The sequence below is a fragment of the Leptonychotes weddellii genome, chromosome 5 (assembly GCF_054177405.1).
Source record: "Leptonychotes weddellii isolate Sample4059 chromosome 5, ASM5417740v2, whole genome shotgun sequence".
Classification (NCBI taxonomy): Eukaryota; Metazoa; Chordata; class Mammalia; order Carnivora; family Phocidae; genus Leptonychotes; species Leptonychotes weddellii.
The window spans coordinates 126,127,070-126,142,362 of record NC_138373.1 but is presented as its reverse complement, the minus strand read 5'-3'; the positions used below and the strand labels follow the sequence as shown (position 1 = coordinate 126,142,362).

Below are 15,293 nucleotides of genomic sequence, written 5' to 3'. Positions count from 1 at the left end.
TTTCAACATTCCTCTGGCTATTTGGGGTTTTTTCTCATTCTGTACAAATTTTAGGATTATTTGTTCCAGCTCTGTGAAAAATGTCGATGGTATTTTAATAGGAATTGCATTGAATGTATAGATTGCTCTGGGTAGCGTAGACATTTTCACAATATTTATTCTTCCAACCCATGAGCATTTTTCATTTTTTTTGCCTCTTCCTCAATTTCTTTAATAAGTGTTTTGTAGTTTTTAGAGTACAGATCCTTTGCCTCTTTGGTTAGGTTTATTCCTACGTATCTTATGGTTTTGGGTGCAATTGTAAATGGCATCGATTCCTTAATTTCTCTTTCTTCTGTTTCATTGTTACTGTATAGAAATGCCACTGATTTCTCTGCATTGATTTTATATCCTGCCATGTTGCTGAATTGCTGTATGAGTGCTAGCAATTTTGGGGTGAAGTCTTTTGGGTTTTCCACATAAAGTATGTCATCTGGGAAGAGTGAGAGTTTGACTTCTTCTTTGCCAATTTGAATGCCTTTTATTTCTTTTTGTTGTCTGATTGCTGAGGCTCAAACTTCTAGTACTATGTTGAACAAAAGTGGTGAGAGTGGGCATCCCTGTCATGTTCCTGACCTTCGGGGAAAAACTCTCAGTTTTTCCATGAAGCTCACTTCTGACCACAGAGTAGACACTATTTGAGCGCTTCACGGCAGAACACTCGTTTGCAACTTGTCAACCTCTCTTAAAGCACGTCTGGTTGTATGTGCGTGTGTGCAAACACACAGGTTCACATGGCCAAGCCCTCGTGGCTCTGGAAACTCTGTGCCCTCTTCCTAAAAGCCATTTGACCCTAGGAGAAGTCCAGACTGGCCAAACTACAAAGAGCTTGTGGACCTTGGGGAGACCCCAGAATGAGGATTGCTGCTGAAAACTGGGAATGTGGCCATGCCATTCCTCGGGGTCCCAAGCAATTCCCTTTTACTCCAGGGCCAAGGTCCCCTTCCAGGCAGGTGGCCTCAGGCTTTGGCCACCTGCCTGCCCCCGGCTCCTGGGCTCTGGGGGCCCCACAGAGACCTGCCTTCCCTGGCTCGCTCTTCTACAAACACTGGATCTGTTGGGGCTAGGGGCTGGGGCAGAGAGAAGCGCCCGCCTCAGCACCCTCCCAGCAAGTGTATCGTGTACAGAGGGGAAGTGTGTGCGGGAGTGGGGTGCACACCTGCTTAGTAACGTGGCTGCAGCCTCTGCACTTCCCAAATCTCAGATGAGAGATTGATTTATTATTTCTGCATAACTTCTTGGGGTAGAAACCAAATTTCTTTTAATATATTACATATATATGTACACACTCCTGTGAAATATGTGTACTTTGAAGGGGATCTATTTATGTTCCATTGGGAGTCTTTCTTTTCTCTCAGGAAGCTTACCTGCTGCTTTGTGTATTTGGTCAGATTCCTGACAAACATTTTGTTTTCTGTTTAGTAAAGGTGCTCTTTCTGGGATGTACTAAAAAAAAAAAAAATTAATATCTTTTTTAAAAAGTAGGTTATCCACCTACTAATAAATTTTCATGTAAGCTGTTAGGAAGATAAGATTATCTCCATATTATCTTTGAATTTAGATGGTTTAAAAATTATTGTTTAGAATATCATTAATGCCAAGGTTTTCTCCATTTGCACTGATAATTTATTTTTCCCTAGAGATTTGTGTTCATTGAGTTCTTTAAATTCTTTTTTTAATTGGAATATATATGACAAGGAAAACGGTTAAGTTCCAAAGTCAGTTGGTCGATCCATTTGTGAATATGACTCAAATTTACTTTTTTTTTTTTTTGGGCCTCTTTTTTTAACTGTTGAGTTACTTTTACTTATATCTGAAGATGAAAATACTGATGATATTGGTTAACCTTAAAGATTGTTTTGCAGTTTGGAACAGTAGCCACCATTTCACCTTTATGGTTTACAACTCTACCCATAATTGTACTTATCTTTACTATATAACAAGCTAATTTAGCTGTCACTTCTTTTCTAAGAATGCCAGTTCTACAACAGGTAGTTTCATGTACTCCACTGCATTCTCAGAGAGAGAAACTTCATTAACCCAAGATGTAAGAATTCTGATGGTATTGGGAAAATTCACAAGAAATCTTGCATACCTTCCTTGAAAAGAAAGGAATGAATATTACTTCAAAAAAACAATAGCTTTTAAATTTTACTATTTTATTTAAATAACAAGACAGTACATTATCTGAAAATCTGATTTTAATTAATTTATTTTAATTGTAGGCCATGGCACAGAAGGAAGATATGGAAGAAAGAATCACAACCCTTGAGAAGCGTTACCTCAGTGCTCAGAGAGAATCTACCTCCATACATGACATGAATGATAAACTAGAAAATGAGTTAGCAAATAAAGAGGCCATCCTACGGCAGGTTGAGTATCTCTATCTTGGTTTTGTTCTTGTCCGTGTGTGTTCTAATCATTCTCACAAAACATGGAGTAAATAAAATATGGTATTTTTTGGCAATCAACCATTATCTAAAATTTAGAGTAGAACTGACTAGACAGATGTGATTTTCAGGATATAATTTATAAATTTGTCTTAATAATAATAAAAATAATTACTTTTAATATTTACTTGGGATCTAGACATGAGCCAGAAACTGCTAAACAGTTAACATGTATTACCTCACTTAAATCTAACCATCACCTGTGAAGTGAGCACAATTATACTGAGGCACTAAGATTCAGAGACATGAAACCTTTTCCAAGGTCACACATCTGGTAATTGCCAGTTATTAGCGGAGGCCTAAGTCTATTTGACTCTAGAGCAGGAGTGGACAAACTATGGCCCATGTGCCAAAACTATGGCTCTGTTTTACAAATAAACCATACCCATTTATTTAACAGTCTGTGACTGTTTTTGTGCTGCAATGGTAGAATTAAGTAGTTGGAACAGAGACTAAATAATACACAAAGCCTAAAGTATTTATTTTCTGGTCTTTCACAGAAAAAAATTTTGTCAAACCTATCTCTAGAGCCCGGACCCTTAACCATTGTACTACATTCCCTCTCCCACTCTGGTTAATACTATAATTTTCAATATTATGCTATCATGGTACATCTGAAGTCTTCGTATTGAATTATAATCCATTTTTCCAGGTTTATACTCACTAGTAACTTTTTTTTTCTTTTTGCTGCCATTGGTAAGAGCTTTTCTATTTTTTAATGTGCTAAATTTTATTGAGGAATGTGATTATGTAAGATAAGAAAATACGAATACAGTCATCTCTTTGCATAGCCCAGGTATGGTAGTAGTGGCAGATTTTAAGTCTAGAATAATGGCTGAAGCCCAAAGCCCCAAGGGGCTTGTGTTTGTTATCCTCACAGTGACTCTGTAAGCATCTCTTTTTCCATCCCATTTCAGATGGAAGAGAAGAACAGACAGTTACAAGAGCGTCTTGAGCTGGCTGAGCAAAAGTTGCAGCAGACTATGAGAAAAGCCGAGACCTTACCTGAAGTAGAGGCTGAACTGGCTCAGAGAATTGCAGCCTTGACAAAGGTACTGCGATAAGACAGTCAACCTAGATATACTTACAGAAATGACTAGTAAGCCAGATGGAATCTATAGATTTTCTTTAGGTTTTATGAAATTTAAGTTTATTTAATCTACCATATTGGTTTTGTTGGTTAGATGAATGTTTCATATTATATAACTTATTTAATGCTGCCATGAATGATACACATCTGAATGTGATGATACCTCTGCCTATTTAAACAGTAGTAAATACAAAATTTCACATCGTTATAGTTAATTTTCCATGATAATATTTGCACATTAGAATAATCACCAAATATAAATAAATAATGATGATATTTAATATGTATGTAGATAAGCCATGATAATTTAATAGGCTTAATATAAATTGGTATTAAAAATGTAGGAAATATCATAAGCAGTTGATTGCATTCTGACTATAGTATGAAAAAATTTGTTAGAAATTGGAGGTTAGATTTGTAGAAGTCTAAATTCTAAAGTCATTAGTCAGAAGGTGATTTTAATAGTTACAATTTCTCCTGAACCAATTAAATTCAAAAATAATCTGAGGGATGTTCAAAATTATCTGCCATGTTATGGCTGTTAGAGTCTGCAACTGTCTGCATATTTTAGAATTTTGCCACCATTATAGTGTTAAAATGACTATTCTAACCTTTCACAGTCAAGTGGAAATGGACATTGCTTCCAAGTGTATGTCTATTATCACTACAATGCAAGTTTAGATTTGCTCACTAAAAGCATGTTTTACTTTTAATATCAGTTCAAAAATGTACAGACATTTTAAAAATTGTTAATTATTTGAGAGAGAGAGAGAGCAGGGATGAGGGGCACAGGGAGAAGAGAGTGAATCCTAGGCTCCATGTTCAGTTTAGCACAGAGCCTGACATGGGGCTCAATCTCAGGACCATGAGATCATGATCTGAGCAAAACCAAGAGTTGGCCGCTTAACTGACTGAGCTACCCAGGCGCCCCCAAATTTTCACACATTTTAGATATTCATGCACTCTTTGCTATGTGCTAAGTTTTCGGTCCCACTATAATAAATGGGTAAGATAGATATGTGAACTGCAAGATACAAATTCTGGCATTCGGGATTATCCAATACAATTGATATTAGCAATATAAAAGCAGGCACACATGTTCACTTTCCTGAAAAAGTAAATGATTAAAGAGGAACAGTAGGGGTGCCTGGGTGGCTCAGTTGGTTAAGCAACTGCCTTCGGCTCAGGTCATGATTCTGGAGTCCCGGGATCGAGTCCCACATCGGGCTCCCTCCTCTGACCCTCCCCCTCTCATGCTCTCTGTCTCCCATTCTCTCTCTCAGATAAATAAATAAAACCTTTAAAAAAAAAAAAAAAGAGGAACAGTAGACTGATGCCTCCTGGTTAAAATAGGGTAATTAATCAGGTAGTGCAAAGGCAAACATTTGCAAAGTAGAGCAGGGCTTAGGAAGTATTGGAATAGTTGCTTGTCTACAGAGTATTGGAATAACTAGCTGAATAAAACATTAGTGTGATTAGGGTAATGTTACAATCTGTATCCTTCTGTAGTCATAGACATACCATAAACCCTTCTGGCAATTTGAGAAATGTGTGATTTCTAAGATGAAGATAAATTTATCATTTAATTTGAGAAATAGTCTCTAAATTATATAAAAATGTGCAAATATAGTAGTAGTATTCTATTTTTTTGAAAGCACATTTTAAATTACTCATGTATGGATGTACACACACTTAGGCTTTTCATTTGAGGAACATGAACTTCTATAAAGAGTTATTGAACTATTTTCAGGGGCTTGGTGAGTGGCTAATAATAAAAATAGCTCTTGTAAAATTTTAGTGTAAAATAATTATCAGTATTATCCAGAGTAATATACAAGAAAATCTGGAATCTCTCTCAAAGTAACACAATTTAAAATTCACCAAATAATTGCTCCAAACTAACCTCTGATGGACTGAGGATGAAACATACTTTAAAACATTAATACTTGGGGCGCCTGGGTGGCTCAGTCATTAAGCATCTGCCTTCAGCTCAGGTCATGATCCCAGGGTCCTGGGAACGAACCCCGCATTGGGCTCCCACCTGCTTCTCTCTCTCCCACTCCCCCTGCTTGTGTTCCCTCTCTCACTGTGTCTCTCTGTCAAATAAATAAATAAAATCTTTAAAAAAAATAAAAAATAAAACATTAATACTTGATTTACGAGGCTTCAAATTATACATTCCTAAGATTCCTTAATTTAGAATATAACAATGAATCATGGAACACTACATCAAAAACTAATGGTGTAATGTATGGTGATTAACATAACATAATAAAAAAAATAAAAAGAGGTAACTTGAAATATATGCCTTATCTTCTCTGCCCTCCATTTTTCTCTGGGGCTCTTATTTATTTATTCATTTATTTATTTATTTTTGATTCATATATTCATTCATGTACCCAAAATAATTTCCTCAGTTTACTTCTACCTAATAATATGTTGCTAAAATTGCACTTCATCTGAATCCTTTTGATTTTCTCCTTTTTCAGTAGAGTTTTATCCTTCACTCTGCTTCTCTTTCTTACCACTTTCTCTTCAGGCTGACTCTATGTAGTATAAACACCATTATTTCAACTACAGAGTTTCTAGATTATTGACATATTTAATTCACATTTGTCAGTGATGGTTTCATCCTCAACACATTCCCTCTGCTTATAATATTTTTATTAAAATGTTACTCTTTCATTTGTTTTCCCAAGTTTTATGGCTGTAATGATCTTGCACTTTTTCTTCTCCTCAGTTCACAGACCTTTAGGGACTGTCTCTAGAACCTGCTTTACTTATTTATTTTTTCATTGTTAGTTCATTTTCAATATATCACTATTATTGATCATCATAATTTTTTTCTACTTCTTAATATTTTTGACACTAAAGTAAAAAGATTCTGCTTAGCTTGAAGCTAAGCTTCCTTCTCCTATATTATGAATGACATCCTAAATAATTTTCAGACATTTTATTTGGCCTATATATTTTTTTCTGCTTTTGTTATCTGCTACCTATTCTTTTTTCTTCTCTTTGGTCCTCCCCTCTTTAACTTTTATTTCTTTTCCATTTCTAAATATATTCATGCTTTTCTCAAAGCCATTTCTATGTGTAATTTCCTCTAAAACTTTAGCTCATTTGAAATATTCCTGTGTCACATTAGAGTGAAATCAAGATAAACTCTATATCCCATCAAGGAATACAAAAAATAGCAGATTGTTCTTGTATTTACATTAATTACTTAAACTGCAGTCTTCACAAAGCTAAGATGAACATAAATCAATAGTAATTGAAAATTGATACCAGTTTTTGTATAGAAATGATGTCTGAATTTATTCTTTGGTTGATAAGATTATGTTTTGTGTATGTGTGTGTTTGTGTGAGTGTGTAGATAGGTAGGTAAAGCTCATTTAAGGCTTAGAAAGTCAGAAGTATTGATTAATGGCTATGGATAAAAGTTATAATTTGGCTTTGGCAAGTATACACAAAATTAACCAATAAAGACTTTGGGCTCCCAGTTTTTTTATTTATGATGTTTACTTCTTTAATTAAAATGCATATTCCCTCAGCAAGGACATAATTCATCTTGAATTCCATAAGGTATTTCATTCATTTTTAGTACCAATAAAAATATCAATAGTAACAAAGTAATTTAAACTTGACAGATTTCTTGTTCAATCTCTGAAGTGAATTTTCACAATGTTTGGTATGTTTTCAATAGTTAGGATGAAAACTTTTGAAGAGACAGTTTTGGAAATGGAAATGTTCATGCCTTGACTATGTTGAATCAGTCACCTGATTAATTTTTGTACCACCAATTGCCTGTTAAAATGTACTTTTGAAAGATTACAGATACCTTAATGAATTTAGATTATTTAATTTCAACAACATTTTGTCCCATTTACTGTATTCTTATTTGAATTCTAGGTTTTAAGTGGTATTAGAAAATCATTTTATGGCATTTGGGAACTATGGTAGCTTTCTGTGTTTCTTTTGCTTGGAAATTTGGGAAGAGAAATTGGTTATTTGTTATTTCTCCATTACTTTCCCATTTATGAAACAAGAATATCAAAAGGAAAATCTTACAAAATGTAAATATTGAGTTGTAATTTGTATAAGTACACCAGTTAAATGATAAAAGTTTATTTTGTAGATTAGTTGGAATTTGTTGCATAAAATAGTACATATGCATATGAGCCAATACATCAATAGGCTACTATTTCTTTTCAGGTACTGCATGACATATTTATATATAGTCCTATATTTGCATAAAGTAAGTTTCACTGTTTTAGAATAAACTTATAAAATAGAATATGCTCTGGAGTTCAATCTTCTAGATCTGACATAGGATAATTTTGATGTTATAATTACTTAACTTGTAATTATGATTAAAATGTTGCTTTACTTTTACATGTAATCTGTGCATAACATACTAATACAATTCAGCTATCAGCACTGTCACATGTGTTAACACTCTGTGTCTTTGGTAACCTGACAATCACCTCCAAGACATGTAACTAACCCTGGCGCGGGGCAAATAGCTCACCCAGGCACCGTGCTGCCTGCTCACTTTAGGGCACTATTTTGTTTCCATAGCAACAAATAACACAGAAAGAGTTTGGGAGTGGTTCCTAGTGTCATTCAGGAGAGTTCCTAAATAAGTTCTCTCGTCCTCACAGTATGTTGTCGTCTTGGTAATTTGAGGACTTTTAATCACTTTCATTTAAAATTTCAAATTAAGGCTATATCTGAGAACAGGTGCTAAGGTTCGAGACCTAGAGTCATACTGTGTGTTCAGAGGCCAGAAGTCATTTTGTAAGTTTGTCACTGTTGCTGAGGAAACTCAATCCTGCTTGAACTGGAGAACACCCGTAATAATGATTTCCCCTGGCTTAGCTTTTTCTTGATTTCTACAGTGTTAGGTTTGTAATAAATTTTCTTCCAAATTTATTTCACCTGGGTCATTGCCTTAGCATACACTTCAACACTGAGATACATTGTTTCCATTATTCTTAAGTAATAGGATAAACAAGCCAAAATACAAAACTTTTCACAATCTAACAGAGACATATTCTAGTGTTTGGTTTCCCATAATTCCAATTTTTACATGACTCTTTCAGAGTTGCTTTAATTCATTCTGTAGTAGTCTTTCATTGCCGACCATCACTAACCTTCCATACCTTAGGTTGGTAGCTTTTTATTTGGGCATATCATTGTTTTTCATTTATAACCATTGACTGCATCGTGTTCACCAGATATCAGTGTAGTTCTTTTCATATAAAATTCCGTCTATTAAAGTATTAAATTTGCTGTCACATTTTTCTTTTAAGCATTCTGTGCTATGTTCTGTTCAGTGTCAGTGTCTTTAGTTCTGATTTTTCAATTTTGTCCCTCTCCTTTTCCTTGACTTGTTAGTCTGATCCAACCTCTTCTACCTCATCTGATGATTATCAATATGTTATGGAAGCTAAACTACAAGAAATGATCTCCATACGTAGGAAGGTAGTCCTACTGGACTTTACTTTCTATTGCTAAATAGAATCCATCTAAGTTTTTCTTTTCATTTATAAAAATTATGTTACTTTTATTTATTGATAATCAACCATCTGTGCAGTTCAGTGCTTCAGGAGCTTAAGATTGGACAATGGCAGGTTTGTGTTCAAACCATGCACAGTCTGCATGTTACATTTGGCTGATTTCATTGCTCATAAATAAGTCCAATGTTTTGCTGATGCTTGGATGTAACAGGCCTTTGTAGCTGACACATTTCAAGCAATGCTGTTCAGCTGCCTGTTTAAAGAAAGTTTATTTTTTGAAAATTACATTTGCAGTTGGTAGTAGCTTGCTTTACATTTTATTTCAATTTATTTAGAGGAAAAGTGTTAACCAAATCTTACATGTCAGGTACATTTTTCATATTTCTCAACAGGCCGAAGAGAGACATGGAAACATTGAAGAACGTATGAGACATCTAGAAGGTCAACTTGAAGAGAAAAATCAAGAACTTCAAAGAGTATGTATATTAAGTACCGCTCCCCTCGATCATCAGTTTATGGGCATGTAAGAAATGACTGTCTTTCTTGATTATGGGTTCTATTTAAAATCTTATGAATATGCTCTCTGCATCTAAAAGGAGAAAAGTTTCTGCCAATTTAATCACACCAGACATAAAATGAAATCAGTTTTAAAGCCAGAAAAATATAAAATACTTGTGTAAATGACTTTTATGTCAAGTTTATTTATTTTGTCTTGAATGTAAGGCTAGGCAAAGAGAGAAAATGAATGAGGAGCACAACAAAAGATTATCTGATACTGTGGACAGACTTCTGACTGAATCCAATGAGCGCTTACAGCTACATTTAAAGGAGAGAATGGCTGCTCTAGAAGAGAAGGTAAAATGACAGGAGAGAAGAATCGCATGAATATTTAGCAATGTGCTCATGATCATGGTTGTTTTATACCGCTGCATTTATTGCCCTGATCAGACGATCCATGTATTTTCCTTTGGTATATATGGTTTATTCTTAGAAGTGAACAAGTAGTTCTGTAAACATGTGTAAGATAAATTTTTAAAATGACTAACAAATGCTGATTAGCATGATTGTATAGATAAATGCATTAAAATGTGTTTTGTAATGAAAATATTTTAGTTATCCTTCACCTGGTGTGCAAAAAAGAGTGATAAGACAAAAATCAATATTTTGGGGGTATGTGGGAAGTCTCCTTGCATTGAACTATTCAAATGTTTCAAGTAACTAAATCTACTACTACTCTAAAAGCCAGAATGTGAGTAAATTTATATTACCAGTAGAACTAGTGTTAATCCCAGTACAGAGTTTAGGAATGCAATAATTTCAGCTGCATTGTTTCAAAAAAAAAAAAAAGTGCTTCTTTACAGTGTGCAATATCATTCACAATTTTATATGTCTCATTGATAGTTGGCAGCCACCAGACCAGCACGAGTTATGTGAGCTGGTTGCCAATTCCAGAGTATAAACAAAGGTAGGGGCTAAAACCCAGGTAGACAAATCATTTTGGAAATTTAGATTGAATACCAATCACTACTCAAGCTAGACATTTTCCCCTGATCCATACAAAATAGGAAAAATGTTTGCATGAAATTGTTAAAGTAGGTTGATTAATTTACCCATTACAAAGTGATAAGGTGGGCCTTCTTCCCATTCAATTCCAAACGCATGGCCACTTTGCCAATTGCTACACACTTAGTTTAATTTTACTAAAATTAAGTTAGAAAAGAATACATTATTTTAAATCATGCTTTGTAGTAAATATAAAAAAAGTGTACAGCTTTTACAACAGTAATATGTTCATGACAAAATTAAAAAAATTATACCTATGATACAACTTATTTTCATATGTCATGAGATGTAACAGTTTTGTAAATAGTTAAAATTTCATTTTTATTTCTCTAATAATTTAACCATTATTAGAAATTAATTATTCTGTATTTGAAATAGAAGTCCAGAAATTAAACTTTTCAAAAATATGATCTGATAATTTTTTTTTCTTTATTTTTTTCAGGTAATAAAAATGAGTTCATCTGAATTCTTTATCTATAACACCTCTGGCTAATATTTCACTGTTACTCACTTTTTCTCATTTTAAGAGTAACTTTATTATTTCAAATTTTAAAAGACTGAGAAGAGGAAAACATAAATAGCTTAAAAGATAATATTTATTCCATTCGTCAATCCAAGTGTTGCAAAATAACATTTCCCATTTAAATTATGTATTTTTCTAAATGTTAAGGTATCATGTTTAAAGATTCTATTTAAATTTGGTTTCCACGGAAACCAAGAAATAGATGCACCAAGGAAGGAATCAAAGAGAAGGAATCAAAGAAGATTCTTGAGCAATAAAAAATTAATCTACATATTTAATTATTTTCTGTTTTGTTAATTCTTTATTTTTTTATTTTCTTTAGAATGTTTTAATTCAAGAATCAGAAACTTTCAGAAAGAATCTGGAAGAATCTTTACATGATAAGGTATAATGGAAACTTACATTTTATCCATTTTTCTATTTTACACTGATGAATGTTTGGTTGTGAAATAAATTTGATAAGAAATAAGTTTAGGATGTTATCTTTTTAAAAAATTTTAACTTTTATATCATACATACAGAAAACTGTGCATATATAGAAAGAGCTTGATGAATTTTTACAAACAAAACACACTAAAAATCAACAGTATGGTAGCCCCCTCTTGTTAACGTACAATTACTACTTTTATCCTAAATGATAATCATTGTCTTGACTTCTAACAGAAAAAAAAAATACTTTTGACTTTTTGTGCTTTATACAAATGGAATAAAAATGTATGCACTAATTTGTGTTTAGTTTGAGGTTATCATTTTGGTAGAAATGCATTAAATATCTATTATGCATAATAAATTATGCTGTGTATTTGCAAACATGATCCTAATTCCAAAGTAGCTGAAAAATGTAATTGAGAGAGAACACACCTTTGACAAAACAGCGAGTTGCAGATGCCAAGTGTCAAATGAGTGAAGTAGACAGTAAGAGCTACAGGTGGGAGAGATCACAATACATTGCTGCTATAAAGAAGGCTTCAGGAAGGTGTGAGTTGACAAAACTTTAAGGAATGGTAGGACTATGTCGCAAGCTTTTCAAATACAGTGCATGTGGCATGATTGCAGGTGCTTTGTGTGGGGAGGGGGTGAGGTAGGGAGTCTGATATCTTAAATAATAATGGGCATAACAATTTTGGCTAGAATCCGTTACTCCCATTGTAGGATATATGGTAGAAGAGGCAGGTAAGGACTAAATTATGAAATGTTAAAAGCTGTAATTGCTAATATGTCTTTTCCTCCTTCATTAGCCTGTAAATTCCTGTGAGCAATTTTGTCAGATTTCATTTTGTTTAGCATAAGCATATAATATAATATAAAATCACTAATTTAAGAAGTGACATATACATGTGTGTTGAACAAAAGAAAAAGGAGAGAGAGAGGGAGCAAAGGAGGGAAGGGAGGGAGGGACAGAGGGAAGATCTGGCAATAGTATGGCATAGGGAAAGTATTGGAAAAGATGAGAGAATAAAAATTAAAAAAAAAAAAGCAGTTGTACATTTAGCCCCACTGAATGTTAAATATTATGATGTTAATTTAAAGCTGTTTGGTCCCACAGTCAGAGTATATAAGATCTCCTGCAAGAGAGATCTGCTGTAGCAATATAATATGGTGCCTAGAAGATAGCATCTAATTCTTTCTGAAGTTGTTAAGAAAGTCTACACAGGGGAGGTGCCATTTCATCAGGCTCTTGGAGGCATATAAGATCTTACCAAATAGGGCACCTGGGTGGCTCAGTTGATTAAGCGACTGCTTTCGGCTCAGGTCATGATCCTGGAGGCCCTGGATCGAGTCCCGCATCGGGCTCCCTGCTCGGCAGGGAGCCTGCTTCTCCCTCTGACCCTCTCCCCTCTCATGTGCTCTCTCTCTCTCATTCTCTCTGTCTCAAATAAATAAATAAAATCTTTAAAAAAAAAAAAAAGATCTTACCAAATAGAGAAGGGTAGGGCAGAGGACAGAGCCTATGTGATAGCACAAAGAAAACAAAGATGGTTGATTTGCTGAATCACCAGAAGTTTGCTGTGACTGGTATATGTTTAAAGAACTAGGTTGTGACCAGATTGTGGATTTTGGACTTGATCCTGTTATGTAATGTTATGTTATCCAAAGCTCTGTGTGCTCCTGGCAAGATCCCCAGAACCCACTCCCCCACCACCTACCCAAGCCTTGTAGCTTCAACAATCTGCCGAAGCAACCAGCAGAACTAAACATTCCATGCTTTGCACCCTTGTTCATGCTAGTAACTAGAGGAGGCAAATCCCAGGTCATACCTCATTTCTGAATATCATCCCATACAGCTGAACATATTTCCTAATCTAACTACTACTCAGATTTTGACTCAATAATCTATAACTGACTGTCCATCATTAGCAAAATCTCCTGTATATTCAGCCTCTTCTTATTGTTTCTCTTCATCATGTTGATCTCTAAAATAGGAAATTCCTAGGACTGGTTTTTGAATTTCTTCTCCATATTCAGTCCCTGAGTTCAGTCTCATTTGATCTCATGGATTTAAATACCATCTATAAACTGAGCATTTCCAAATTTAGATCACCTACTGGGTCCTCTCTGCTGAGAGAGTTCATGCATTCAAGAGCCAACTCAGTATCTTTATTTGGACACTTTGGCACCTCAAACATTACAAGTCAATCCTTCCACCCCAAACGCCGGCACCACCAGTCTAAACTACCACCAGCAGCCATCTTCTCATTTTCTCAGTAAATCACAACTCCTTCTCTTACTCAGGTTAACCTTGGAGTCATTCTTGACCCCTTTCTTTATCTCCCACCCCACATTCAGTCCAATAGCAAATTTGTTAGTTCTGTCATCAAGATATAACCAAAATCCAGCCATTCTCTCTAACACCATTATTATCCAGGCCACAATTCTCTTGCCTATGTTTTTGGAAGAACAGTAATAACTTTATTCTTCCCTCCCTCCCAATCTTAGTCAACGGTCCATTTCACTGCTCTTAGAATGATCATGTCACCTCTCTACTCAAAAATCCTCTAGTCATTTGCTATCTCACTCAGAGTAAAAACCAAAGACTTCAAAATGGTTGACCAGGCTTTCAGGACTACCCTTCCCAAGCCCTGCAACCACACTTTTCTAAATCTATTCCCCATCTGTCTTTCTCTTTAACCTGTCCATTTCTGCCACAGTGACCTCCTTGCCTACTCCTTCAACAAATATACTCCCCTCCCAATAAGGGACATTTGCAACCCCTGCTATGCCTTTTCCTAAGACATTCCCATTTTTTTTAACTCCCTTCCTTTAGGTCTTTGCTCAAATAACACTTTATTTGAGAGCCCTTCCATGACCCTTTTATTTTCTGTTTCCTCCCAACATCCTATAGACTCTGTTTATTATCTTTTTTACTAGATTATAAATTATGTGAGGGCAGGGAATTTTTTATTTTGCTACTTTATCATAGTGTGTAACACAACAGAGAAGGTGCTCTATGCATATTTGTGGAAATAACAAACAAAAGAATTAATAAATGCAATAAGAAACCATTGAATATTTTAGGCAAATAATTTATTTGATCATATGTATTTTTTAAAATGATACAACTACGGGCACTTAGGTGGTGCAGTCAGTTAAGCGTCTGACTCTTGGTTTTAGCTCAGGTCGTGATCTCAAGGTCCTGAGATCGGGCCCCACATTGGGCTCCACACTTAGCTCACAGTCTGCTTGAGATTCTCTCTCCCTCTCCCCCTCGTGCTCATGCTCGCTCTCTCTCTCTCTCTAAAATAAATAATTTTTAATTAAAAAAATAAAATGATACAACTAGCAGAAGACTGTGTAGAGAAGAGATTGGAGACAGCACCATTTCTGTGGAAGCTGGTGAAATAATGCAGGAAAAAAGTAAAAAATGTATTAAGTAGAATGATGGTACTAAGAATAAAAAGGGCAAATGAGAGAAATATTGGCAAAGCCACACTGACAAAAATGTATAGTGAGAAATGAAGTATGATTCAAGTAAAATGTCAAGCATTGGCTGGTGGGACAGGAAATAAAACAGCAATAGAAAATCCAGAAGGATACATTTAAACTTTTATAACATTATAAAAGTTATAATCATGAAAACAAAATTAAATGCTTACATAAGCATTTTTTTT

At 34.7% G+C, this 15,293-nt stretch overlaps 1 protein-coding gene across 18 annotated transcripts in view; it reads left to right on the top strand.

Annotated features, from left to right (window-relative positions):
• PPFIA2 (PPFI scaffold protein A2) overlaps positions 1 to 15,293 on the top strand; it is a 464,553-nt gene that overhangs the window by 353,475 nt on the left and 95,785 nt on the right. For all 18 annotated transcript variants that reach the window (XM_081822131.1, XM_081822133.1, XM_081822149.1 and 15 more), the window contains 5 exons: positions 2,265 to 2,411; positions 3,407 to 3,541; positions 9,491 to 9,574; positions 9,822 to 9,953; positions 11,507 to 11,569. In XM_081822131.1, the coding sequence (XP_081678257.1) occupies positions 2,265 to 2,411; positions 3,407 to 3,541; positions 9,491 to 9,574; positions 9,822 to 9,953; positions 11,507 to 11,569 (561 nt within the window). The remainder of the gene's footprint in view (positions 1 to 2,264; positions 2,412 to 3,406; positions 3,542 to 9,490; positions 9,575 to 9,821; positions 9,954 to 11,506; positions 11,570 to 15,293) is intronic.